This window comes from Drosophila navojoa, chromosome 2 (assembly GCF_054131105.1).
Source record: "Drosophila navojoa isolate 15081-1374.11 chromosome 2, UAZ_NAV_1.0, whole genome shotgun sequence".
NCBI classification, from domain to species: domain Eukaryota; kingdom Metazoa; phylum Arthropoda; class Insecta; order Diptera; family Drosophilidae; genus Drosophila; species Drosophila navojoa.
The window spans coordinates 13,303,419-13,326,548 of NC_142890.1; the positions used below are offsets into that span (position 1 = coordinate 13,303,419).

The following is a 23,130-nucleotide window of genomic DNA, read 5'->3' on the forward strand; positions in this document are numbered from 1 at the left end:
AACAGTAGTGTTTGAAAAATGAACTACTGCGCGCCAATATGTTAACATTTTCCAGCATGTTATTTTTTTGGGTTGCCACAGCCGTGTGTGTAGCTGACAGTGTTGGGTAACTCAAATTGCTATGCTTATAATTTTAGCGTCTGTTGTTGCGTGCGATGCGAAATAGTAATTAAGATTTTAGTAATGTCGAGTACAGAGGAATGTTATCCAGATTTGGAGACGTGGTGCCGCCTTTGCCTAAAGGAGCTCAAGGATCCGCACACAATATTTGCGGAGGACGACACACAGCTTTCGATTCCGATGCGCTTGATGGCGTGCCTCTCATTGGAGGCAAAATCAACTGACGGATTGCCGAAAAAGATCTGCGGAGAATGCCGCTACCAGTTGGAGAAGTCGTTTCTCTTTCGGCAACGCAGCCAAGCGGCTGATAAGAAGCTCCGCAAGCACATCCGCTTGGTCAGTATGGGTAAAAAGAGTCGCGTCTTTGCCAAATCATTGGACAACGATTCCGACGAAGATGAGCTGGAGTTCGAAGAGTCGATGGCATTTATCGAAAAACTGGAAATGCTGTACGAGAAGAACTCTCAAAAATGGCAGGAAAAGCTAAAGCTGGAAATGGAAAAGGATTTTGACATTCGCCTTGATGCCGCGCGCGAGGAGTTCTGCAATGAAATGCGAAAGCAATTGGAGGACGAGGTGCGAAATGATGTGCGTCGGCAGCTGCGCGACGAAGTGCAAGAGGAGAGCCGCAAGGAGCAACTCGTTAAGCTGCTGGGTGAGCTTGAAGTCTTCTTGGCTGAGAAAAAAGCCGGTCTCTGGGAAACATTGGGCGAGCTGCCAGTCGACTTAAAGCCAAAGAACGAAGAATCGGCTGTGGAATCAGCACCAACACAAGCTCCCATATCTCTCCCAGCATCGCAGACAACCATTGATCAGCGTGTGACCCGCAAACGTGGCCGCATCTCATCGCCCGCCCTTCAACAGAAAAAGCGCCGCCCCAAAGTATCCGATTCTGAAAATGCTGAATTTCTGATTGAAACCGAGTCCAAGGTGGATGTAGTCTCTACGGACGATGCGGACATGGATGCATCTGTCCCAGATACCAATGAGGATTTTCGTGATATAAAGATGGTCGGCGCTGGAGATGTGGTGACAAGCCAAAATGGTGAGATCTACATTATAAATGCCGCCTCAACGACGAACTCGACGCCCAGCTCCTCGACAGAATTTCAGCAGGAGAAGAATATCACATCATATAATAGTAGGCACTCGACAAATAGCTCAATTAACAGTTTTTGTAACGCGCATTCGCTTTCCCTTGCAGTTAAGGACAACGGAGAGATTCAGTTTACGGACGCCAAGTCTGACGAAATCGGGGACGTAATGGTCTTTAATCTCGATGATGGCGGAGGCGACGATCAGCAGTTGTACGAGTTTAACGAAAATGTCATAATATTGGTGAGTATCAGCTTGAATACTAGCAGTAATTGAAAATGACCGAAATCATTTCCCTAACAGTCGAACGAAAAGGTAAGCAGTGATGTTACGACGCCGCCCACAAGATCAAAACGTGATTTAGTGGTGAAGCGGGCGCCACGCACCACGAAGCCAACTGTGGGCCGCGTCAGCGACACGCTGAAAACGTTCCAGTGCCAGCTGTGCCCCATTTCGTTTGCCACGGAGAAGACCTTGTCGCGCCACCTAAGCACGCACATCAAGACGCTGAAGAACGGCACCGGCGGCGCACTCAAGTGTCCCGTGTGCCAACTGCAGCTGTCCTGCGCCAGTTCGCTGAAGCGTCACATGATCATTCACACCGGACTCAAGCCATACAAATGCGAGGAGTGCGAGTTGTCGTTCTCGCAGCGCGAGGTGCTTAAGCGGCACATGGACACACACACGGGCGAGAAGCGTCATCAATGCCCCCACTGCGAGACCTGCTTCGCGCAGAAGACCAATCTGCAGCAGCACATCAACCGCATGCACCTGGACGGGGAGCGCCAGCACAAGTGCCATCTGTGCAAGCGCAGCTTCAATCATGTCTCGGGCCTGAGTCGCCACCTGGTCGCCCACGCAGGCGTCACGTTTGCCTGCAAGGAGTGCGGACGTCAGTTCAACGATCGCAGCGCCGTGCAGCGACACATTCAGAACGTGCACAAGGTCAAGGACACGGGCGGCGATTGCGCAACGGACGGCAATGGAAACGAAACGGAATTTGAATAATATACCAATTATTGTATTTGTGCACTCTATTGATTAGTTAAGTTTTTACCCCGACAATCCAATTAGCATATAATTTTCTGTGTGTAGATTTTAAACATTTTACTCAAATTTATTCGAAATTTTCCAAGTGCTCAATTTTAACTTTGGCACTAAGCAAGCAGATTTATTGGAACAGTGGAAGAAGTATATGCGAAAAATAAATGTTTAGCACGTAACACGCAAATTCTTATTAACACTTACAAATTTTAAACATTTGCAGCAGCTTCAATGTGTTACGTAATAATTGTTTAAGATAGCTAGCTACATAGATTTAGTATAATACAATAATAATATCGTTTAATATAATACACAAAACACACATGTACAATTCGCAAATGCATGTACATATATAAATATATAGAGTTATATTTATATATATATATACATATATATAATTAAACATTTGTAAACAATAAACATTTATATAAATACGGATTACACGCGACGTGCACTTAACTATCGACCTAAGCTAATAAATTTAACGTCAACAAAGCATCAAACCAATACGCAACTCACATGCCATGCCATGCAGTGGATCAGATTAGAATCGAGAGCGCCTTTAAATGAGATTCCTTTTTAAATCCGTTTCGAGTTGGCGGTGCCCCAGAGAATGCCAGCGCACATAAATATGAACAACGTTTTACAATTTAGCATAGCAGGAGTTGGCGACAAGCTAAATACGTTATGGGCAACTAAGCATTGGAATATCTACTGCGCGACGGGAAAGTCGTCGACTGGGCCTAGCTGGCCTACTGCCACTGCTAGTCAGAGTTGGTTAGAGAGCTGCGCTGTGATTCAAGGGTATTCGAATCGTTGCGCTGGCGCAGCATGCGCGGCTGACTGGCAGCAAAGTTAGAGAAGTCCTTCATCACATCCTTGTACGTTTCATCCTCGCCGTTATACTCGTCGTTCAGACCGATTTCGTCATTTAGGCGAGTCAGGCGCAGACTGAAAAGAAAGAATTTATATTGGCAAGACATTCAAATGCGGCACAGTCAATTCTCATCTTACAGCGTCACGATGTCCGCATTCTTCTGTTCGACGGCGATATCCAGTGCCTTCTTGCCATCACTGGAGGCCAGATCGTAGGCGGCCTTGTGCTTCAGCAGTAAATACACCTGCGCAATGTGTCCCTTGGCCGTGGATATATGCAGAGCGCTGTAGCCCATCTCGTCGACTGCATCAATGGCAGCGCCATTCAGCAGCAGATACTCGCATGCCATCACGGAGCCGGACAGCACAGCCTGGTGCAAAAAGGAGCGCTGTCGATCCTCTGCATTCTTCCAGTGCTTGGACGCGCCCAAAGCGAAGGCCATACACATCACGGGAAGATTATGCACAGCGGCTGCCTTGTAGAGCAGCAGATTGGCATCCAATTGAGTGAAGGGTATTTCCTCTGGCATCTCTGTGTCGGATTCGCCTTCAGTGCTCTCCTGGTCGCTGCCCAAAATGCCGGGAGTTTCGTACCTATCCAATGCCAAATCATCGCCAATTACTAACAAGTCATCCCGCGATATGCTCAACGACATTGATGGAATGTTTATGGACTCGTCATCATCATCGTCCAGTTCGTCTCCAGTTTTAGCTGTGTTGTATATGCTCGGATCATCGCTAAATGTCTTGGTCAACGGCCTCTGCTGGCGACGCCGCCGCAACTTCTTCACCGTCCACTTGCGTGTGCCGCCCAGCGAGAGAGTCGCCCGCTTGCTAGTAACTCCTCCACCAATGCTTCTCCCAGCATCTACGCCGCCATCGTCGGCTGCTTCGCCGCTTTCTATGCTTAGCACCTCGGCAGTTTCGCTAGCCATTAGATCCTGTGGCTTCGGCATGCCGCACACAAAACGCCGCTCTACATACTTTGCCTTGATCCAGGCCTCGCGCACTCCAATCTCACATTGCTCCGTGGGCTTCCTTAGCTCACAGTCTTCGGGGATGCGTGCCTCATAGATACGATTGACGACCTCGTTGCCCAATTCCATCATCACCTTGACGTTCTCCGTTTCCCAGGCATCTAGGGTCAGGGACCGCACCTTGCTGTAATGCACGCCCAGGCTGCGATGCACTCCGGAGCACTCGATGCACAGCGTTATGCCCAAGTTGATGGAAGCCCAGCGCGGATTCGAGCCGCGACAGTCACAGCACTGTGCATTGCCCGGTATTTTGAGAAACTCCTCCCAGTGGCTGAGTATGACTCATTATAGAACTGTTATCAATACTTAGGTTACTTCACACTTACATTCTTCGCTTCGCGGGAAGCGCGTTCGTGGCACTCGTCGACTGCGGACGTGAGTGGTGCGCGGATGCATGCTGGATGGCCGCGCCAATGCTATGCTGCAGCGCCGAGATCCACAGCGAGAGCATGTCCGCGGAGTCCGCTTGGAGTGTGTGAGATCTGTGTGAAATTCATGGTTATTATATAACAACTCGTCGAGGGGAACTGTACCCACTTGGTTGGCGAGATGACCTCGAAGCAGAAGCGGCGATCACCTTCATTGACCGGCCGCACGGTGCAGATGCGCAGATCCTCCTCCATGACCGAAAACGAGTCCTCGTTGCTGCGTTTTCTGGAATGCGAATCCAAATCACTTCAGCGTACAGCACAACAAATCACAATCACAAGCACAACAACAACAGAACAAGAGAAATGAGATTACGAGTACAAAATGGCAAACAAATGAAGACGATTCAACCGGCAAGCAAAACGAATGGGAAAAATCAAAAGAAATGAGCAAGGCTGGAGCATAAAGTAATTGCACGCACCTATAGACCAGCTGATTGTCGCTGAGGTAGAACCAACGTCTACACCAGGTCTTGAAGCCCTTCGATTTCTTCTTGAACAGATAACCCTCGACATTGTGCGAGGAGCTGTTCGTATTCGAATCGCAATACCGATTCACGCTCATGTGCCGATTCTGCATGACCTTCTCCAGCTGCTGATAGTCGCCGCGGAGCGCGTTCAAATCCTCGCTGATATTCTTGAAGAACTCGTCAAAGTCGTTGCACAAATCGAAGCCCTGATGGTAGTAGGTCACGCACGCCTGATAATAGTCCAGCAACTGTCAAAGAGAATATACGACGATCAGCAAAAAACACGTTCAACAATTGCTCTTATTTATGAATAGAATGAATACACATGCTGGCCCCCATATTGGAGACGTTCAGCGAACCTTCAACGAGGGCACTTCACGACCGACTAAAACTGCTGCCCGGTGCCAACTGACTCAACGCTGATCAATAAGCCAGCGATACAGAAAAAAAAATAATAAAAAAAAAAAATAACAAACTAGTACATATATATCCATTTGGAGTATATCGCGAACATGACGTCATAAGTACAATTGCTGTTGACTTTTTGTTATTTACGTTGAAGACAATGCCATTTCATTCACAGTAAACATATCGCCTTACCAAATGTCGATAAGAGCCGTAGATAGTATCAAATAATGTTTCGCCAAATAATAATCTTAATAATCTTAAGTATTTAGCATGAGTAGGCGCTACTTTGTGTGCTTTTGGCTGATTTATTTCTTCAATCTGAATAATTTACGATTTAAGCCTTATTATATCTGAGCTACTGCTAAGAACAGCGTAGTTTATGAAATCAATCTGATTTGTCAGCTCATCAATCAAAAACTACATAAGCATATCTATATATAAAAGAGATTTCGGTTATTTATAAGTCCTATGAAATCATTTAAATTCTATTTTAAACTGTAAAAGTTGAGGTTGTTTTATCTCAAAAATTAAATATACTATTAGCTAATACATATTATTGTATTTATGGACTAGACTCACCGTCGAGAGTATGGAAGGCACCTTGCGAGCCTGCACCAGCGTTATATAGTTCACATAGTCCAGAGCCGTGTGCTGAAAGCAAGACTTAGAAGCGGAGAGTATGTTGGCTGCCTCCTGGACTTCCTGTGGCCGATTTTTGCTCGCCTGTGGATGGAGAAGAGTTACCTCTTAAGATGGACACATATCAGGCATTGCACTGGACGCACCTGTGCGTTTTTAATGAGCGCATTGTCATAGCCCTCCGAGACTTTCAAGAAGTGTCCTTTGTAGTCCTTGACCTGGTTGATGTCGTCCTTGACAAACACATTGAGATTTTTCAACACCGTTCGACTGGCCTGGTCTAGCAGTATCGTGTGAAACTTATTCATTTCCTGTCGAAATATGCAGAAAAAAAAAACGCCACCAGATAAATAAAAAAGTCTTTCGCGTAATTACCTGCAATGGGCAACGCACCTGAAAGCAATGAATCAGCTTGCCCAGCGCATTGTGCGCATTTTTATTGTCGAGAAAATGCTGTTGCAGATCCCACAGGGACATGGCAAAGGCGCTATGAGTAATAAAAAAAATACGTTAAAGTCAAATGAAAATAAAACTTTGAACAGAGAGTAAGAGTGAAAAGTGCGCAGTTTACCTCTGGTTCTTGACATACTCTTTGCCCGAGTCGACAGCCACATTGCATAGCTTGATAATTTTCTCGAGCTTCTGCTCCAAGTGCTCGATGTCTGCCTCCTCCTTCGATATGAATTGTCTGGGCCAAGAACAGAATTGCAGACGTTAGTAGAAATCTTGTTATTGTTTAGTGGATGCAAACAACGACCCAGTCTCTGTCGCAAACGATTAACTTTGTCCACTTTGTGCACAGGGCGGGGGGCGTAGATGGTGGGGAAGAGTTTTACGGGCCTGCTGGCAATGACAGCTGCGGCGTACTCGCTGCTGACTGTTTATTTATGTTGAATTTTTTAATTTATGCCACTTTATTGAAGTGCCGCATGTGCGTTTAATTAAAAAAAGCAATTTTAAATGGCTTCAAGCCAGAATTGCATACGATAGCAAAAGATGGCAAAGTCTCTTTCCATCTCCTTAGTCTGCAATAGTTGTAATTTCTTTTTGTTTGTCTGTAACCTGTTGAGTCGTTTTGGTTCATGTGAAAGCTATCGAATAAGCTAAGCTTGGGCTGGCAATTAAAAAAATGTCTGTGGCAATCTAGCGAAAGCTTTGTCTCTGGGCGAGATTACTGGAAACTGAGATGGGCTGGCAATTGGGAGAAATCTTATCAATGAGCGCCGAAAGGCGTCCGATCGATTGACACAATAATTAGCAACAAACAAATGAACAAGCACACACACACATACACACATGCACATCCATGAGTGTGCGTATGTTTCCCATCATACGGTGAACGAATGATACATTCCGAAACTCTGACGATGTTGAAGCGAAGTGCAAAGTTTTCTCGATGATTAAGCGTCAGCTATATTAGAGCCGTTGTTAGGGAAGGGGGAGGGGGCGCTTCGAACGAAAGCTGTTGATAGCACGATATCCAAGCGGAACCAGTCACGCTACACAAAATATATAGCCAACCCACTGTCAGGGGGGAGCCCAAATGCAAATACCAAATGCCAAGTGCGGAAATAGAATGCGCATAATGCGCACCGTGTTTTGAGCAGGGCTGAGGGTGGTGGTAAGTGTGGCTTGGCTTTGTTATGTGACCGAAGGTGAGCCATCGCGATGGCTCAATATGTACCTGAATCTCGGCGAATCCTTTAGGCATTCCTCAAACTCAATTGTGGCGCGCATTGCTAGACACACACACGCACTCACACACGCGCACGCTACTGCAGTATTTGCACCGTTGGCTATTTACACAAATCGCGCAGCGAAATATTTGGCTTCTTTCAGCTGTTGCTTCTGCTGCTGCTGCTGCTGCTACTACGGCTGAAATTGATCCCCTTGATTTGAGCAAAGCAATGCTTAAATGTGGGTGGCTGAGTTGCAATGACACGCGCACATTTTTTTCAAACAGCTGCCACACTTGGTAGATGTGCTAGTAATTAATTGAACGTTAAGGTAATTAACAAAAATTTGCCAGTAAGCGACGCACACAACAACGTCGACGTCTTCGTCGTCGTTGTCTCACTTTCTACTTGCGCTTCATAATGTGCTAAATTTGGCCGAAGCGCATGCACAGTGTTGCAAAACAGTTGATTGGCTATTGTACGCTATGCAGCACTAGCACTGCCTTTGGTTCTTCTGCTTCTTTCGCCTGGTGCTGTTTTAGTGTAATCTAATTTTTCTATAAAAACTTTGTTATTATCAATGCACAAACACTTTGCAAATTATTTAAAAGCGTCAGCTGCTAATTTCTTGAATGAAACTATGAAAGTAAATCGCTGAATCGTTAAAAGTCGCAGTCGTCGTCGTTAATCGCCGCAGTCGTCGTTGTGTGCTCTTCACATTTGTTTACCCTTTGTCTTGTGTTCTTGTTCTACGTGTTTGCGTTCCTTGTTCACATCAACCAACCTGTATAAATCTTCTTGACGTCACAACGCGCTGAACACGCCCCCGCCAGGAAACATTGACCTGGACCAACCGACCGACCGACCGACCAAGTGACCAATTGGCGCAGCACAGCGGAATGTGGAAGTGCCACAAGTGCGGCAAACCCGTTTACTTTGGTAATTTAAACACCCACACATGCATGTGCTCCTATATGTACACTCACTCACTCACGGGCACACACTCGCTCTCACCCACTTACACCCGCACGCTCATACATGAACAGATTATAACAGTCGTGATGTGCATGCCATTTGTTTAAATAATAAGCATTCAAATTACATATTTCGATCCAACACAGCGGAACGTAAACAATCACTGGGCTATGATTGGCATCCGGAATGTTTGCGCTGCGAAGAGTGCGGCAAGCGCCTTAATCCCGGCCAGCATGCAGAGGTATTTAATCAGCTAAGCATTTGCTGCAATACGCCATTAATCGCATGCATTTATTGTAATAGCATAAAGGAGTGCCTTATTGTCATGTGCCCTGCTATGGAGCGCTGTTCGGACCGCAGCTTTTTGGTCACGGCACGCGCGTTGAGTCACACAAGAGCTACGGTGTAAAAGGCGCGCAGAAACCAGTCGCCGCTCAGGCTAATGGACCCGCGCTTCCCCGCGACCATTTGGAGTCCAAGCTGAAGGTATGATGCATTTATTTGTATATAATTAGCGGAACAAGTTTTATTTGAAATTGTTTACAACTTTCAGGTTTACAATCAATTTTATGATAATAAAAGCCTTGAGATACGCAGCCGTGAAGTTAACAATCGATTGATCTTGGAGGGGCCATTGCGTGTGTTTTGGGGCGTCCAGGGCGTTATTCATCTGAAGGAGGACGATGATCAGCGTACATTTATAGTCCGCAAACGCAACTCCTGCCGTGCATCCAAGGCTCAAGATGTAAGTTTGCATAGCTGACATAGGTTTCCCATCAATTCATTGACTCTTGTTGCCAAGCAGGAAAGCTGCTCGGACAAGGAAAACGAGGGCAGCGAATCGGTGGCACCTCCCACGACTACAGCCAGTGAGGCTGATCCACTCTCCACGGACATTTCGTTGTCAGAGAGCATGACTTTTGATTCATGTAGTTTGAATGAGATATCGGAGCTGCCGACAACACCGGAAGATGCCTCCGCAAACACAACGCCGGGCAGTGAGCAGGTTGTAAACGGACAGTCGAGCTCCAACAATGATGACGAGGATGTAACGAACACAGATTCCTCGAGCACGTTAATTGGCAGCGCCACGGACGCTATTACGGCCAGCACCAGCTGCGTATCGAGCACGTTGCCCTCCAAGTTAGACAACCTAGAGAAGCTGGACTGGGATGATATTGATGACTTGCTGCAAGTGGAGCGACGTCAGAGTGAGAAGGACAAGGTCTATGAAACGATGCCCGTTAAGCTGCCGTCTTCATCGTCACAATCGTCCAGCGAGAGCTCGCCCAGTAAGACGTGCTCCTCCAGCACAACTTCGACAAACACGCAAAACAATCAAATCAACACTGCCTCATCGCCGACAACAACCACAAACACCACGACGAGCAGCAGCTCAGATAACTTTATGACTGCCACGGGCTCTTTGACGACGAATACCAATACCCAGAACACAAGCACTGTAAGCACTAGCAACACCACGCTGGATGACTACAAGACATCGGATGACGCAACGCTGAAGCCCATGGACTACGAGGACTTTAAGCGTAGCGTTCATCAGGATTATGTGAATGGTGCCAACTCGTTTCAGGAGCCAAATGACGACACACTGAAACGCAATCAGCCTATCGATCCCTCTCGCATACACGACTCCCTGAAGCTCTACGGCGAGAATTCGGCTATGAGCAAGAGTTTCAATTGCGAGCACGCGCTGCGCTCCATTGATCCCACACTTATAAACGACACAATGCATTTGCGCAGCAGCGTCGACTCGCCTCGCTCATCGCAGCGTCAGTACGCCTTGCAGAAGAGTGGCTCTGCCTTTGCGTCAATAGCGCCCAGCAGGGAGCACCATAAGTCCTATGAGCAGGGCCGTCAGCTTTTCGAAAAGGGCATCAATCGCTCCAAGTCTGGTCCCAGCTGCTTTGTATATTCCGACAGTGATGACGATGACGATACTACGCTGCGCCCACATCGCTTGGCGACAGTGCGACGCAGTGATGTGCCTCAACGTTATATACAAATCCAAATGAATTGCTATCCCAAAGAAGGTGCAATCGAAAATGAGTCGAGCCGTGCCGATGCATCATCGGTAATATATTTTACTTCATTTAGTAGACAAACTTAAGATAAGGGAAGATGAGATGAATGAGTAGCTTTATGAATACGATTTGTTTACCCAAGCGGTATAATTTGTTTAAATATTTAAGTTAGGCTCACCAAGTCACAAGTTCTTTGAGCAGTATACTAGCAAAAAAGTATGCCTAGATTGCAATGTACTCTGCTTCCAGTTGTAGAAGCGTCTTACAGCGATGCTTATCTTACGCCTTTTGCATGTGTGCGTACATATTAAATAATAAAAGGCAAAGTGGGGTACAAATAAAACAACAGATATCAGGCACTTAGGTTTATTTTAAGTTTATCGTTATTTAATTATTTGAATAATGCTTATCTCATTTGTTTAGGTGCTAAGCGGTGCTGTGGCTGGCGACGAGCTGACTCAAACGGATGAGCTCTACACGGCCACTGAGGGCAGAGAAAGTGCCGCAGATGGCATTGGAACTAATGAGGCGGGCTTGCACGTGAATGAGGATGGCGTTGTCTTGAGAAGACCCCCGCGCACTGGCGCTGCTGCCATCAAACGTCGCAGTGGCAATCGGCGGTTAGTCAAGTCATTCCATTTATGCCGCAAATTTTTGTAATGGAATTAATATTTGCAGTTCGCGCACGAAGCTGAAACGTCGGTGTTCCATTAATGGACATTTTTACAATCGGGAGACATCGTTTTTCACGCCACCATACGGTTCCCAAATGTCCGTGTGGGTCACTTCGCTGGTCACCACCCAGGAGGTCATCAATTTGGTGCTGGAGAAGTATAAGGTGGATAGCGCCGCGGAGAATTTCTCGCTTTTCATCGTGCGTGACAACGGCGAACAGAAGCGCCTGAAGGACAATGAATATCCATTGATAACTCGCATTACGCTGGGACCGCATGAGGATGTGGCTCGCCTATTTCTTGTGGATGCACGCAAAACTGATGAGATCAGGTTGGCGACCCAATAAACTGGCCTTTTAGCAATTACTAAATTATCTACTCTGTTTTCAGTAATGAAGTTGCTCAATTTTTGAATCTATCGCTGCCGGAATGCCGTGCTATACTGGATCGCTATGATCAGGAATTGGCGCGTGAAATTGTCAAAGTGAAAGAGAGGTAGGCTAAAGGAAAATGAATATTTAACTTATTGGCGGGGTAAAGCTAATGCTTAACAAATCAATTTCCGCATATTTCTTGAGTTTCCTGAAGTTAATAAAGCTGAATCATTGTCTGTGGGATGGATTGACTGGGATTAGGTTATATTAGGTAATACCCTGCTTGAGGTATTACAGTTATTAGTTTTACTAACTCAAATTGAAATATTTCTACTACAATTTATGTCGTTCTTTTATTTCAGATACGCAGAGCTACGTCGTCGTATTGTCTCGCGCATGGAATCTCTAAAGGTGCATTTGTAATGCATGCGAACGGAATCTCCAACTGCATCAATTTTTTTTTACAGCCATAACGTTAATGCGGCCAAAAATGCGACAGCAGCCAAGCAAATAGTATTCCTTATGATAAATTTTCAAATAGCATTTAGGCACAATTACGCATAATTTAGTAAACCTTTGGCGCCCCAGTGAACAAATCAGCCGCTGTCCGGCCGCAGTTAATTTCATTTACTTTTTTCTTTGTGTTTCCTTTTTCAGATGTAACTAACAATCATTAGCAGGCATTTCCACTTTAGAAAGCGTTAAGACTTGTAACTAACCAAAAATAATATTAATCTGCACACCAACTGGCATAGAAACTGAATGAAATCATATTCTATGTGTTACAAATCAAAAATATGTTTATATACAACTTTAGAGCCATGGCTAACAGCAAGAACAACAATATTATGGATATGAATTATTTTTATAGCACCAAAGTGCGTTAGTTAATGAGCGCAACTTTTTTTTAGCAGGCCATTTAATAAAGTTTATAGATTGATCGATTGATTGAATGCGACAGCAACAATAACTATATTTAGTATAAGATGGACTTGTTGATTGAAAATCATTTGAGTATCAAATAAAATGTAAAGATCTAACAGACACGGAAACAAACCCATGTGGAACAGATTAACAAAAGCAATTCTCTAAGCATCAATAATTACCTATGCACAAACACTTGTGCTGTGACCCGTAGCACAAGGGGCTTGGCCAGGGCACTATCAGAGCAGAAGTCAGTGATGCCATTACCGAATGGGGAGTGGGACGTGGGACGTGGGACGTGGGGGCTATAGCTGCTAAACATCCAGACACGCACACACAAACCCAAGCAGAAACTCCTAGACCCTGCAAACACTCAACGCAACACGGCCTATGTGACTTGGTGTGCGGGGCTATTAATTTAAAACTGACAGAGCCTGGGGGCCCACGTGGCCTACGAGGCATGGACTTGGGCAAGTGCGGCGACTTGGAAGCTGCCTCTTGGGCAGCCTGCGAGGCGCTGACGCGTTAAATGGTTACGGGGTTTCCCGGCCAAAAACGCGCTGGCTATAATCGTGGCGACGGCGTCATCGATGCGGGCCAAGTGTGCCAAGCGCCGATACATAAAAATCAACAGCCAACGACAACTGCGACACAAGCGGCACAACAACAACCACAGTGGTCCATTTGGGATGTGAACGCGGCTTTGTCGCTGCTGGCAGGTTCACGACCCAATGGCCAAAAATTGCCGCGACGCAGTTAAGAGCATGGTCGCAGCGACGAGAGCCAACAGCCAGCTAGACGGAAAATAAAATCGATTTTGAATGCTGCTCGGCCCCACACAATGCTCTCTGGCTTGCAGTGGCTCGGCTGGTGGTGGCGCATCGTAGTGGTTGTCTTTTGGAAGCCCTTGGCGGTTGTTGTTAGCCCCAGCAAATCGAATGTGGCGTGAGAGCATGCGATGCGTCGCAGGGGTTGCACATTGCGCATACGCACTGACGTACACTGAAATAATATTGAGCTGAATTTTAAAAAAATTAAACATATGTGCTATAAAATTTGTAAAGCTTCGAAATTTCATAGCACAGTTTTATATAACCTTTATTATCATTTGCAGCCAGGCAACATCACTTAAGTTTGTCAGCTTGGATGGCAACCCTATGTCATGTAACACTCTCAGTTCCGCTCTCTTAGATGTCCTGGAGGCGCTCTTCTATCGCGCATTGCGCTTTCTACTCGGCTGCCGCAAAATTCCAATGCCGTTCGGACAGAGCAATGCAAATTAATTTGCGCTCAGTTTACGTTTTGGTCGCGTCGCATACAGTTCTATCACGTTCCGTGTGTCTGCTGCAGTGCATCCATCGTCCAAGTCCAAGACTTACACTTACAGGCGTGTGCGCGCGTGTGTGTGTGTCTCGCTGTTTGTTTCACTGTAGGTGTGTGCGTGTGTGAGCTATTCAAATTCTCGCATTCGATTGGACTAGCAATTAACATTGCCTAACGGAAATCGTGAACAATTCGCCACGCATTTGAGCCGCTTCCGCTAGCGTCGCTCGTCTCCTAACTGAAGGTTCCCTTATCATAGCTACCGTTGCCGTTGTATTTGCCATCGCCATGAAGCGTTCGCGTTTGCCGCTCACCGCCAGCGTTTGCCTGATCCTGGTGTTGATGTCATCCTGTCTGCTTGGCAGCGCCGATGCCAAGAAGAAGAAGTATGTTGGCGAAACTGGCGGCGATTTTGAGTTTATCGATGAGGTAAGTCACAAATAATTCCCAGCCGTATATCCCAACTGACTGTCAGCGTGTCTGGCTGTCACTTAGTTAAAGCAACTAAGCTCCTTGCTGCCAGCCCACTCTTCTCTATACCCATGCGTATCACTGTGTGTGTGAGTGTGTGTGTGTGTGCTTGGGTATGTATGAGTGTGATTTTGGCACATATAACGCATTTGGGCTTTTAGACAACTTTTTCTTTGCTTTTGGTCGCCAAGTTGTTGTAATACTCAGCCCTATGAAGAGGGTAGATTGAGCTTGAAAGTGTTTAAAAGGAAGCACATTGACTTTAGAGGCTGGAAACTTGATATCATTAGAGAGTGTATATTCAGTTGTACTCGGAATATATGGCTTCTGGGCTAGAGTCATTAATAAACTTAGTAACAGACAATAAGGTCATCGAAAGACCGAATCACTATAAGTCCAAAATCGATATCTGTTATTAAGCTAGGCAGATTATCTCTTCAGCTGCTCATTCGTGGATCGAACGTGTATTATTCAGTCAGTTTCATGCAAAACTTTCATTCGTTTTTCTCTCTTTTTCTCTCTCTCTATCTCTCTGCTGTCATTTTGTCACCTTTGCCAACGCTACTGAGGTTTCACTCTAAAAACCAGCAACAATAACAGGAACAACTGCAAACACAGGCTTACGCACGCACACACATACAGAAACACACACATCGAAAGCTACTTGGCAAAGTCATTTCTTCCTGCTGCGTGTTGCCAATACGCTCTAGGCCCAAACGCTTGTCTTGCCAATTACTCACGCAAATCCGATTTGTAGTTGCTGCATTTCTTGTGTGTGTGTGTTTTTGTTGTTGTTGTTGTTGTTGCTTTCTCACAGGTAGCCTGACAGCCAGCCACTGGTCGCGACTTTTGCTACTCTTCCCACTCATGACAGCCCAACAGCAGCAGCAAGTTAGACAGAACTAGAGAGATGAACAAAAAAAAAAAAACAACAAAAAAACAGTAAAAATCAATATCAACAGCATTGGCGGCTTCGAGTCGCTGGCAGCGCGTAAGCGTAAACTATGTAGTAAACACTAAGCAGATTTGAATTTGTCTACATAGAGAAACATACATACATGCATCCCCCCTCCTTCCTCTTCATCCTCTCCATGAACTTCGCAGTGCTGCTGCTGCTACTCCGTCTGTCCAGCGTCGTTTACTGTTAGTCACAGACGCTGTGTCGTCGCCGTTATTGCTATTTGCATTGTTTTTGCAGCCATTAGCCCTATGCGCCGACATTTTGCCATTCCGTTTTGTTGTTTCGTTTCTTGATGTTGTTGTATTTTGTTGATTTCCTTTTGGGTTTGTTTGGCATTTCATTTTATTTCTTTTGGTTTCCTCTTTGCCATCATGCTCTCTTTTCACATGTTTTATGCGTGGTCATTGCTTCGGCCCTCGCAATTTTTTTTCTCTGTTTTCTTATTTTGTTTTTTTCGGGTGTGTGTCTGTGTGTGTGTGTGTGTGTGTGTGTGTGTGTGCTATTAGGCCGATGCGAATGTGTGCTTGAGCCTCTGCCTTTGAGCTCTTCTTTCGCTGCTTCCCCACGCACACACACACACACACCCACCCACCCACCCACACACACATACCAGCACATGTCGAGTGGAGCCTTGAAGTAAATATATTGCCGAGCCAAAGTTACAAACAGAAAAAAAGGAAATCTAACCTAAAGGACATTCGAGGAGAATGTACAATCTCAGAATTTTAAGCAGTTGAAAAGACTGACAGTGGGTGTGTATGTGTGTGTTTGTGTGTGTGTGTGTGTGTGTGTGTGTGTGTGTCCGCATGTGTAGCACACATAAATAACGATGCCAAATTGTTCAGATGAAATCTTAAAATACTCCACATGCCTACGAAATTATAGCTAAGTGATCAAAATCAATAGCAGCAGATCAGCATAAACTAGGCATACATATGTATATAATAATGATAGTATATTTATGTTTATATAAAATAAGTTAAATATAACATATATAGGTCGAATATTTATTATTATTATGATATTCCATCATTTGTCTTCACTGTCATTGATTTTCAATATAATTTAAAAGTTATAAAATTATAGATTTCCCTAAATAACGGATGCATTGCCATTTAAATTTCGTTCGGCAGCATTAATTTCATTTTTATGGGTATTTGTTATATCTTTTTCTCTTCGTTTATGGCGGGTCGTATAATTTCAGCAATGCAGCAACGTTTTTCCAATGAATTTGATTGTTTGTTTTGGAACTTTGTGTTTGCAAGTATTTAGAAATGGCATAAATTATTTGAAAAGTTACTCTTACCAAATTGTTTCCACTTTTCCAAGGAGCCGAGGGAATTGAATATAATTGAAAAGTTATCTATTGCTGTTGTTGTTGTTGTTGTTGTTGTTGCTGCAAAACCCAGACACCACGAGTCTGAGGCGAGTGTGAAACATTTTCATTTCGATGTCGAGCAGAAGGGGCGAAATAATTGACTACTTAAAGAGCGAGTCTCCAACGTTAAATTGCCTATTCCAAGGCATAATCAGCCGTTCGTGTGTAGAAACTTTGCTTGATTCTGTCAACTTTTATGGGTTTGCTTAACTTTTAATCGACTTATATACCCATTCCGGCTGTTAGTCCCATGCAAACAGCAAAGATTTCTTTGTGCAGCCTCGAAGTATGCAGCAGAAAATGCTGACACGCATTTAAATCTGTACATTGATTTCCTTTCGGCATTCGTAACTCATTCTGGACATCGTGCATTTATTACACTCTATTCATATCGTGCAAATGATAACAAATTAGCTTCACTGTTCGGCATAGAATACGCTTGATTTGCCAGCTCGCCCAACTGATATGCTTATTTATTACTTGAGTTTAGTCAAGTCCTGGCAATCGGGGAGCTCGTGTGTCTGTGCATCTTGCCATAATCAGACAGACAAACAGCATGGCAATTGCCATGTGGATGTCCTCGCATCCATCTCCATCTCCATCTCCATCTCCTTCTTGCTCCTGCCACCTCTGTTGAAGCGTATGAAATGCCAATGCTCATTGCCATCGATTGCCAGCAAGTGACGCGCTGTTTGTCAGCATAAAATAAATCTTTGCATTGTGCACTTCGCAAGCAAAACTCACAAAATGGGGCTGCAGCATCAAATAAAATGCGAATATAACAAAGCGACGGGGGTAGCTCGAATAGCGCTGACAGCGGGATACCCTATGCCTATATTAGATATAAATTTATGCTTAGCTCAGTATGCAAATCTTCATAGAGTCAGTCATTTATGCCTAAAGAGCTTCAACATAAGTTATATCATAGTGTTCCTTTGATAATCATATTATGATAAATTGAGTTCACGAAAAATCCACAAAATATTTAATGCTCTAATCTAGGTCAACAGATGCTCTTTTTATATGAATACAAAATCTATATAAAATCAAGATCTATACAAAAATCATTTCCCTTTTAATTACACCAAAATAAATACATTTATAATCACTATCAACACCTGCTGTAAGAAGGTAAGACATCTATCATGCAACAGCTAACTATGTTTATTTTAAATATAACTCTCCTTAATAGGCCTTTGCTCAACAATTTGTAACTCTAATTATGAAGTTTGTACGTTTCACGCCTGATGTAGGAAACTTTTCAAAGTTTTCGCCAATTCTTAATGAACTTATGCGATTGCAACTTAATATAGTTTAATTTTTGTTTAATCAAGTTTCTTATGTAATCTATAGCATTATTTATTGAGGTAGATCCCTTAAGCATCGCTATGTAAGCACATATTGCAAGTTAAGTATACCCATCCAAGTACTTAATGCAGGGCTTGATAAGAATACCAAGTGGATGATGGCCCAGGGCAGGCAAGAGGCTGCTGAGACAACAGTCATCCCGTATCCAATCAGTGCGTAAAATATGCAAAACTTTCCTTAAATGTATGAGTGCTGTGTGTGTGTGGGATGTGGGTGTGTGTGTGCTTATGCACTTACTCGTATGTAAATCTATATGTTCATAGAGATATGTGCGAGCAATAAAGTTGATATGCATAATTTTGGGTAAGCCCCACTTAAATGTGCACACAGCTGACACACACACACACACACTCAGAAGCACTCACGATATATAAATATGGCAAAAACTAAATTAAAATGTGTGTAAATTACGGTTTTACTTGCAGTTGACCATGTACCCCAGATTCAGCCACAGGCTGTGCTCTGTGCACCTTCTGATGGCCAGCCATGATGTAGATTCTCTTTTTACGAGCATATAAAAAACATATTTTGTGCAAGTTATGCAATAAAGTTTTATGCTCACTCACACTGTTGAATAAATTGCGAACACGCTGCCGAGAACTTTGAGTAGAGCGTTAAATAGGCAACAAGATGTAATTTAATAGGGTCTCTGAGAGTATACGACTTCTTTGGCGCACAGTTGACCTATGCCAAATCCTTCTCGTTAACACCTCCAGTTGGCTTCGTGGAGTGCCTGTGATGCCGTTGCGGGACCAGTTGAGCTCCAGTCGAATATGACAGCAGGTTCATTTGCATGACAGTTCGCCAATCCCTTGACTAAATTTGCATATCTGCAGCGAATGTGAATGCGGATGCCAAACCAAAAACAACAAAATTGAAGAAGAAGAAGAAGAAGACGAATAGTCAGTCAGGGAACTCACAGCTGCATATCGCCGAAACTTGCAATTTTCCCACGAACATTTTCTCATGAGTTCTGGCCCCGGGGTCTGATGGAAATATGACTCAGCTAGACACAACAATTTCTTTGCCCGGCAACTTATAAGCCCGTCGCAAAGTTTACTTACTGTTCATGTACTGTGCCACGCCCACGTGCCCACAGTTGTGTGCATTGTTGTATTACATATTTGATGGGCAGAGGTCATGGTGGTTCGCTGGCTCAATTGTTTTCTTAGTCTCCCTCTCCCCTACTCTGGCCGTCTTTCTCAGTCGCAAACATAGTTTCATCTCCCGCCTCAGATGGAGTCATAAGTTTCACGTACACAGCTACATTAGCAAATTGCCCAATCCTGACTGTGTGCGAGACTCTGTTTGCATGCCTGGCAAATTGCTTGCTCTCTTTGCCAAAAAAGAAATTGCGGCCAAAACTGTTTATGAAAAAGTCAAGAGGCACTGCAACGCAAACTAGAAACTAGACAAGTTGTCTATCTCTTTGCCAAGGATTAAATACACTTGCTTATGCACGATGCAATAAAACTCTTCGCCTGTCTTGGCGCGATGCTAAGATGTGCTTACGCTATCCAGCTTGAAATTTGCTGCGAGAATATGAAAAATCTTAATCTATAAGCTTGACTTGCATTTGAGAGTCAAATAAGAGGATCATATGTCCTAGTCGGACTTCCCATTCATCCTTATGATAAACTTTAAAAAGCCTAATCAAAATAATGCATGTAGATCTTTTCTAAAATATGGTACTTGTATCGAACCTACTGAAAATGATATTAGAGGGTATTATGGGGTTATGCATATGCAAGTACAAGACCATATATAGTCTTGATCAGGCCCTTCGACCCGTTAGCTGATCTAATCATGTTTTCCTGTCCGTCCCTCCATCTGTCTGTCTGTATGAATGCAGCGATTTCTATATAACAATTTGCTTATTGTTATAAAAGAACAGATTGCAAATAAATACAAAAAAAAATAAAAAATGTTTCTATATAAACAAGAGACATTTTTAATGTATATTCATCTATATTATAGAGAGTCTATCTTCTTTTCGACTTTTCACATTTTAGATATATTTGCCGATATTTTTTTTTATATGTAGAAATAATTGAATATTAGCTTATGATAACAGAAAACTCGTTAAATATACAAATAAAAAAATATTTATTAAAAATAATAATATCAACGAGAGGTTATCTCCTAAGCCCACAATGCACCCCTACTCGAATATTTTCCATTTAATTAAAATGCAAGTCATCAAAACTTGTACAAATTTCTAATTGACATCTAATGCATCATTAATTAATAGTAACAGCTGGGCAAGGGCATACAAGCTATGCGTACGAGCTCTCTGGCATTATTTACAATTTGGTTTCGATTTATTGGGGCCCCCACTTGGCAGAGATGCTGCAGCTGCTGGAGTGGCTCGGAATGCCAGCATTAGTTCAATCTGTCACACATGACTGTGTGCACTATCTGGTCTGAGATCCATCTGCAACTATTTGGTGCTGTCAGAATCATGGTGCGCTGTGCTTCTATTTGTAGTCAAGGGACGTTCTGTGCTCAATAAGATAAATTAGTTTGCAACGCTAACGCAACTTCGATGGCATCAAAGACGAAACTAAAACGTTTTTTCCACTCAGGGAGGAGCTGACTGTGCGCCGCATGTCAAAACTCTTGCTAACACACACACACATATGCCTGTTGGCCACCCAGCGCAAAACTTGAGCAAACTCATTTTTCACTCTCATATTGTTGTGTGGCAGTAGCAGGCGCCAGGCACCAGGCAGCTGCCTAAGTGCACTCCTTCTCATGCCTAGGCTATAATAAATATATTTTCAGAATTTAATATATATATATATATATATACGTATGTATATGTGCTTTGATATGTATATATAGTTAGTTGGCTACATATGTGCGGCACTTAACTGATTACGTAAGATAAGCCGTGTGTCCTAGCGCAGCTGTATTTAAGTTTCCTCGGCGTGCCGTAACGTGTCAGGCTGTCAAGCTGTGCTCGTTGCCAGCTGTGTAAAGTTTTAATTAATAACTGCGATCGAGTTGGCCGTCCTTTGACACAATGGGCTTTTAAATGGCACACAGCCGAAGCCCGATGAGCAGCGTGCACAAATCGAAGACGATTTCGTCGCCAGGGCCATCAATTAATTATTCAGCATAGTCGTCGTAACTGTCTAAAGCATTACGGTTTATGGCAGTCGGGCACATGTCAGGCGTGGCTGCGCCTCTATCGGAGTCTGTCAGGGCTGTAGTTATTTATGAACCGCACTGAGACCATTTGTTGACAGCAATTTGGCCAAGGCCTGGCTTTGATTTCTAAACGGCATTGACAAACTCATGAAATGCTACAGATTATGCATATTAATTGCTTGTCTCTGGCGCACGAGACTTGGGCAAAAACTTCCTCTTCGAATTGTGACAAATTCGTTACTTTGGCTCTCTCCCACAGAGTGTATATGTGTGCGTCATGAGACCTTAGTTAGTGCAGAAGCACGAATATTTGTATGTTTACATATATATTCTTTTATATACATATGTATATAAGTCTGCTTGTGCGCTGTTTTGGCCGCAGGCCTTGGCCGACGTACTTTGTATTCATTTCCAAATACAGTCGGAGGCACACACATTACGCATACGCAGCGTGGAATATTTGATGACGATATATGCGGTATAGGAAGTTCCAATATTAAATGCCTGATAGCTGTTTGCTTTGCAAGTAATAAGAAATATGAAAATGCGAACGAAAATGGAATCAGACAGATGTATAATTTATGTAAGCTGCAGTAAATATTTTCACTGCAGCAGGCCCAAACAAGTCCATCAGGCTAAAGCCGAAAGAACAGCTCGAAACAAAAGCAAGCACACATACTAATGTATGTGTGTATGTGTGTGTGTGTGTGTGTGTGTGTGGCTTGCTGCACTGACATATAAGCCAGAAGTTGTAAAAAGTTCATTAAATATTTTACGTTGAGCGTGACAGGTGGGCAGCTACAGTGGGAAGGTGTCACGAAAAATTAAAAGCCGGATATAGGGATTCGGCATGAGCGTTGTGTGCCCGTAACGACATTGTTGCAATGGCAGGCAGGCATCTTCACAGGATCAGGCAGTCAGGAGCTGCTGCGGCACATAAAACTTTTTTACAGTCGACTCATTGGTATATCTCTCTTTTGCCAAGTCCTTTTCCTCGCTTCCGCTCTCCTTCTCCTTTTCCTTCTTTTTCACTGTGGGTGTACGCATTACCATAAATAAATTATAACACTCGCTACTCTCGCTGTGAGTTTATTGCATGTGTGCGATAACTCACCCACGTCCACACACATACACACACACACACACACACACACTCACACTAGCTAGATTGTAGCAGCATACTGTAAATGGACGGCAGATAATAGCAGTTGCCAGCTTGATGCAAGCGCAAATGCCTAGTTGGAGCGAAATGGAGCAAAGCTATAAACTTGCGAGAGAAAGAGATAGCGCCTGCTGAAAAGTGATTGGGCGGAAGGCGGCTGTAGCCACTGTAAGCCGCTGCACACACGGCGAATGATAATAATTTACAACATAAAGGCAAAACACAATGGAACACTAGAAACTCGGAGCGGAAAGCAACTAAAACTAAAACCAAACCGAAACTTATAATCCTTTATGCAGGCACGCCGAGTGTGCAGAACGAAAATTGCACTCAGCCACAATATGTTGCATACAAACTGTGCAATTAGTTGGACTGGAGGCAACACAAAAAAATATGTGTATATATATATAAAATTGAGACTCTGTTGGATATTATGTGCTGGAAAAACTAAGAGTTGGTCTGCAACTGAAGTTTCCGTCGCTGACAGTTATCAAACGCAGTGCAATTGTCGCCTGCCAACTCAGCAGCGCTC

At 44.0% G+C, this 23,130-nt stretch overlaps 4 protein-coding genes across 7 annotated transcripts in view; 3 read left to right on the plus strand and 1 right to left on the minus strand.

Moving 5' to 3' along the window:
* Positions 1 to 102: 102 nt before the first annotated feature.
* Positions 103 to 2,700, plus strand: LOC108660013 (uncharacterized). The gene is made up of 3 exons (XM_018113218.3): positions 103 to 1,261; positions 1,325 to 1,458; positions 1,519 to 2,700. Exons 1-3 carry the CDS (start codon positions 184 to 186, stop codon positions 2,221 to 2,223), a joined length of 1,917 nt encoding a protein of 638 aa, XP_017968707.1. The 5' UTR covers positions 103 to 183; the 3' UTR covers positions 2,224 to 2,700.
* On the minus strand, positions 2,308 to 8,197 carry CenB1A (Centaurin beta 1A). 3 transcript variants are annotated; one of them, XM_018113214.3, is made up of 10 exons: positions 7,802 to 8,197; positions 6,689 to 6,805; positions 6,511 to 6,604; positions 6,264 to 6,428; positions 6,058 to 6,201; positions 5,023 to 5,318; positions 4,710 to 4,847; positions 4,499 to 4,654; positions 3,274 to 4,443; positions 2,308 to 3,210 (listed from the first exon to the last, which is right to left on the minus strand). In XM_018113214.3, exons 1-10 carry the CDS (start codon positions 7,852 to 7,854, stop codon positions 3,024 to 3,026), a joined length of 2,520 nt encoding a protein of 839 aa, XP_017968703.1. In that variant the 5' UTR covers positions 7,855 to 8,197; the 3' UTR covers positions 2,308 to 3,023. The 3 variants fall into 3 exon arrangements, with proteins under 3 accessions (XP_017968703.1, XP_017968704.1, XP_089112798.1); XM_018113215.3 differs by having other exon boundaries at positions 4,710 to 4,826; positions 7,802 to 8,196; XM_089256672.1 differs by lacking the exons at positions 6,058 to 6,201; positions 6,264 to 6,428; positions 6,511 to 6,604; positions 6,689 to 6,805; positions 7,802 to 8,197 and adding an exon at positions 5,430 to 5,480.
* A 100-nt stretch (positions 8,198 to 8,297) lies between these two features.
* On the plus strand, positions 8,298 to 12,902 carry Rassf (Ras association family member). The gene is made up of 9 exons (XM_018113217.2): positions 8,298 to 8,732; positions 8,915 to 9,009; positions 9,072 to 9,254; positions 9,322 to 9,513; positions 9,574 to 10,860; positions 11,234 to 11,430; positions 11,489 to 11,815; positions 11,875 to 11,979; positions 12,221 to 12,902. The coding sequence occupies exons 1-9, from the start codon at positions 8,693 to 8,695 to the stop codon at positions 12,279 to 12,281; spliced, it is 2,487 nt and encodes an 828-aa protein (XP_017968706.1). The 5' UTR covers positions 8,298 to 8,692; the 3' UTR covers positions 12,282 to 12,902.
* A 1,163-nt stretch (positions 12,903 to 14,065) lies between these two features.
* The window catches only part of Cow (Proteoglycan Cow), a 46,308-nt gene continuing 37,243 nt past the window's right edge, over positions 14,066 to 23,130 (plus strand). Inside the window, exon 1 of one of the 2 annotated variants that reach the window (XM_018113192.3) lies at positions 14,066 to 14,534. In XM_018113192.3, the coding sequence (XP_017968681.1) occupies positions 14,394 to 14,534 (141 nt within the window). In that variant the 5' untranslated portion in view covers positions 14,066 to 14,393. The remainder of the gene's footprint in view (positions 14,535 to 23,130) is intronic. The other variant, XM_018113193.3, reaches the window with a different exon arrangement.

What these genes read in the sequence shown, in the direction of transcription:
- LOC108660013 (XM_018113218.3), top strand. Translation starts at nt 184, where the DNA reads ATGTCGAGTACAGAGGAATGTTATCCAGATTTGGAGACGTGGTGCCGC. An exon ending in GAATATCACATCATATAATA is followed by an intron (nt 1,262 to 1,324) that starts GTAGGCACTCGA and finishes TTTCCCTTGCAG; the next exon opens with TTAAGGACAACGGAGAGATT. An exon ending in ACGAAAATGTCATAATATTG is followed by an intron (nt 1,459 to 1,518) that starts GTGAGTATCAGC and finishes TTTCCCTAACAG; the next exon opens with TCGAACGAAAAGGTAAGCAG.
- CenB1A (XM_018113214.3), bottom strand. Translation starts at nt 7,854, where the DNA reads ATGCGCGCCACAATTGAGTTTGAGGAATGCCTAAAGGATTCGCCGAGA. An exon ending in CGCTCATTAAAAACGCACAG is followed by an intron (nt 6,202 to 6,263) that starts GTGCGTCCAGTG and finishes CTCCATCCACAG; the next exon opens with GCGAGCAAAAATCGGCCACA. An exon ending in GACAATCAGCTGGTCTATAG is followed by an intron (nt 4,848 to 5,022) that starts GTGCGTGCAATT and finishes TGTACGCTGAAG; the next exon opens with TGATTTGGATTCGCATTCCA.
- Rassf (XM_018113217.2), top strand. Translation starts at nt 8,693, where the DNA reads ATGTGGAAGTGCCACAAGTGCGGCAAACCCGTTTACTTTG. An exon ending in ATCCCGGCCAGCATGCAGAG is followed by an intron (nt 9,010 to 9,071) that starts GTATTTAATCAG and finishes TTATTGTAATAG; the next exon opens with CATAAAGGAGTGCCTTATTG. An exon ending in ATTTGGAGTCCAAGCTGAAG is followed by an intron (nt 9,255 to 9,321) that starts GTATGATGCATT and finishes TACAACTTTCAG; the next exon opens with GTTTACAATCAATTTTATGA.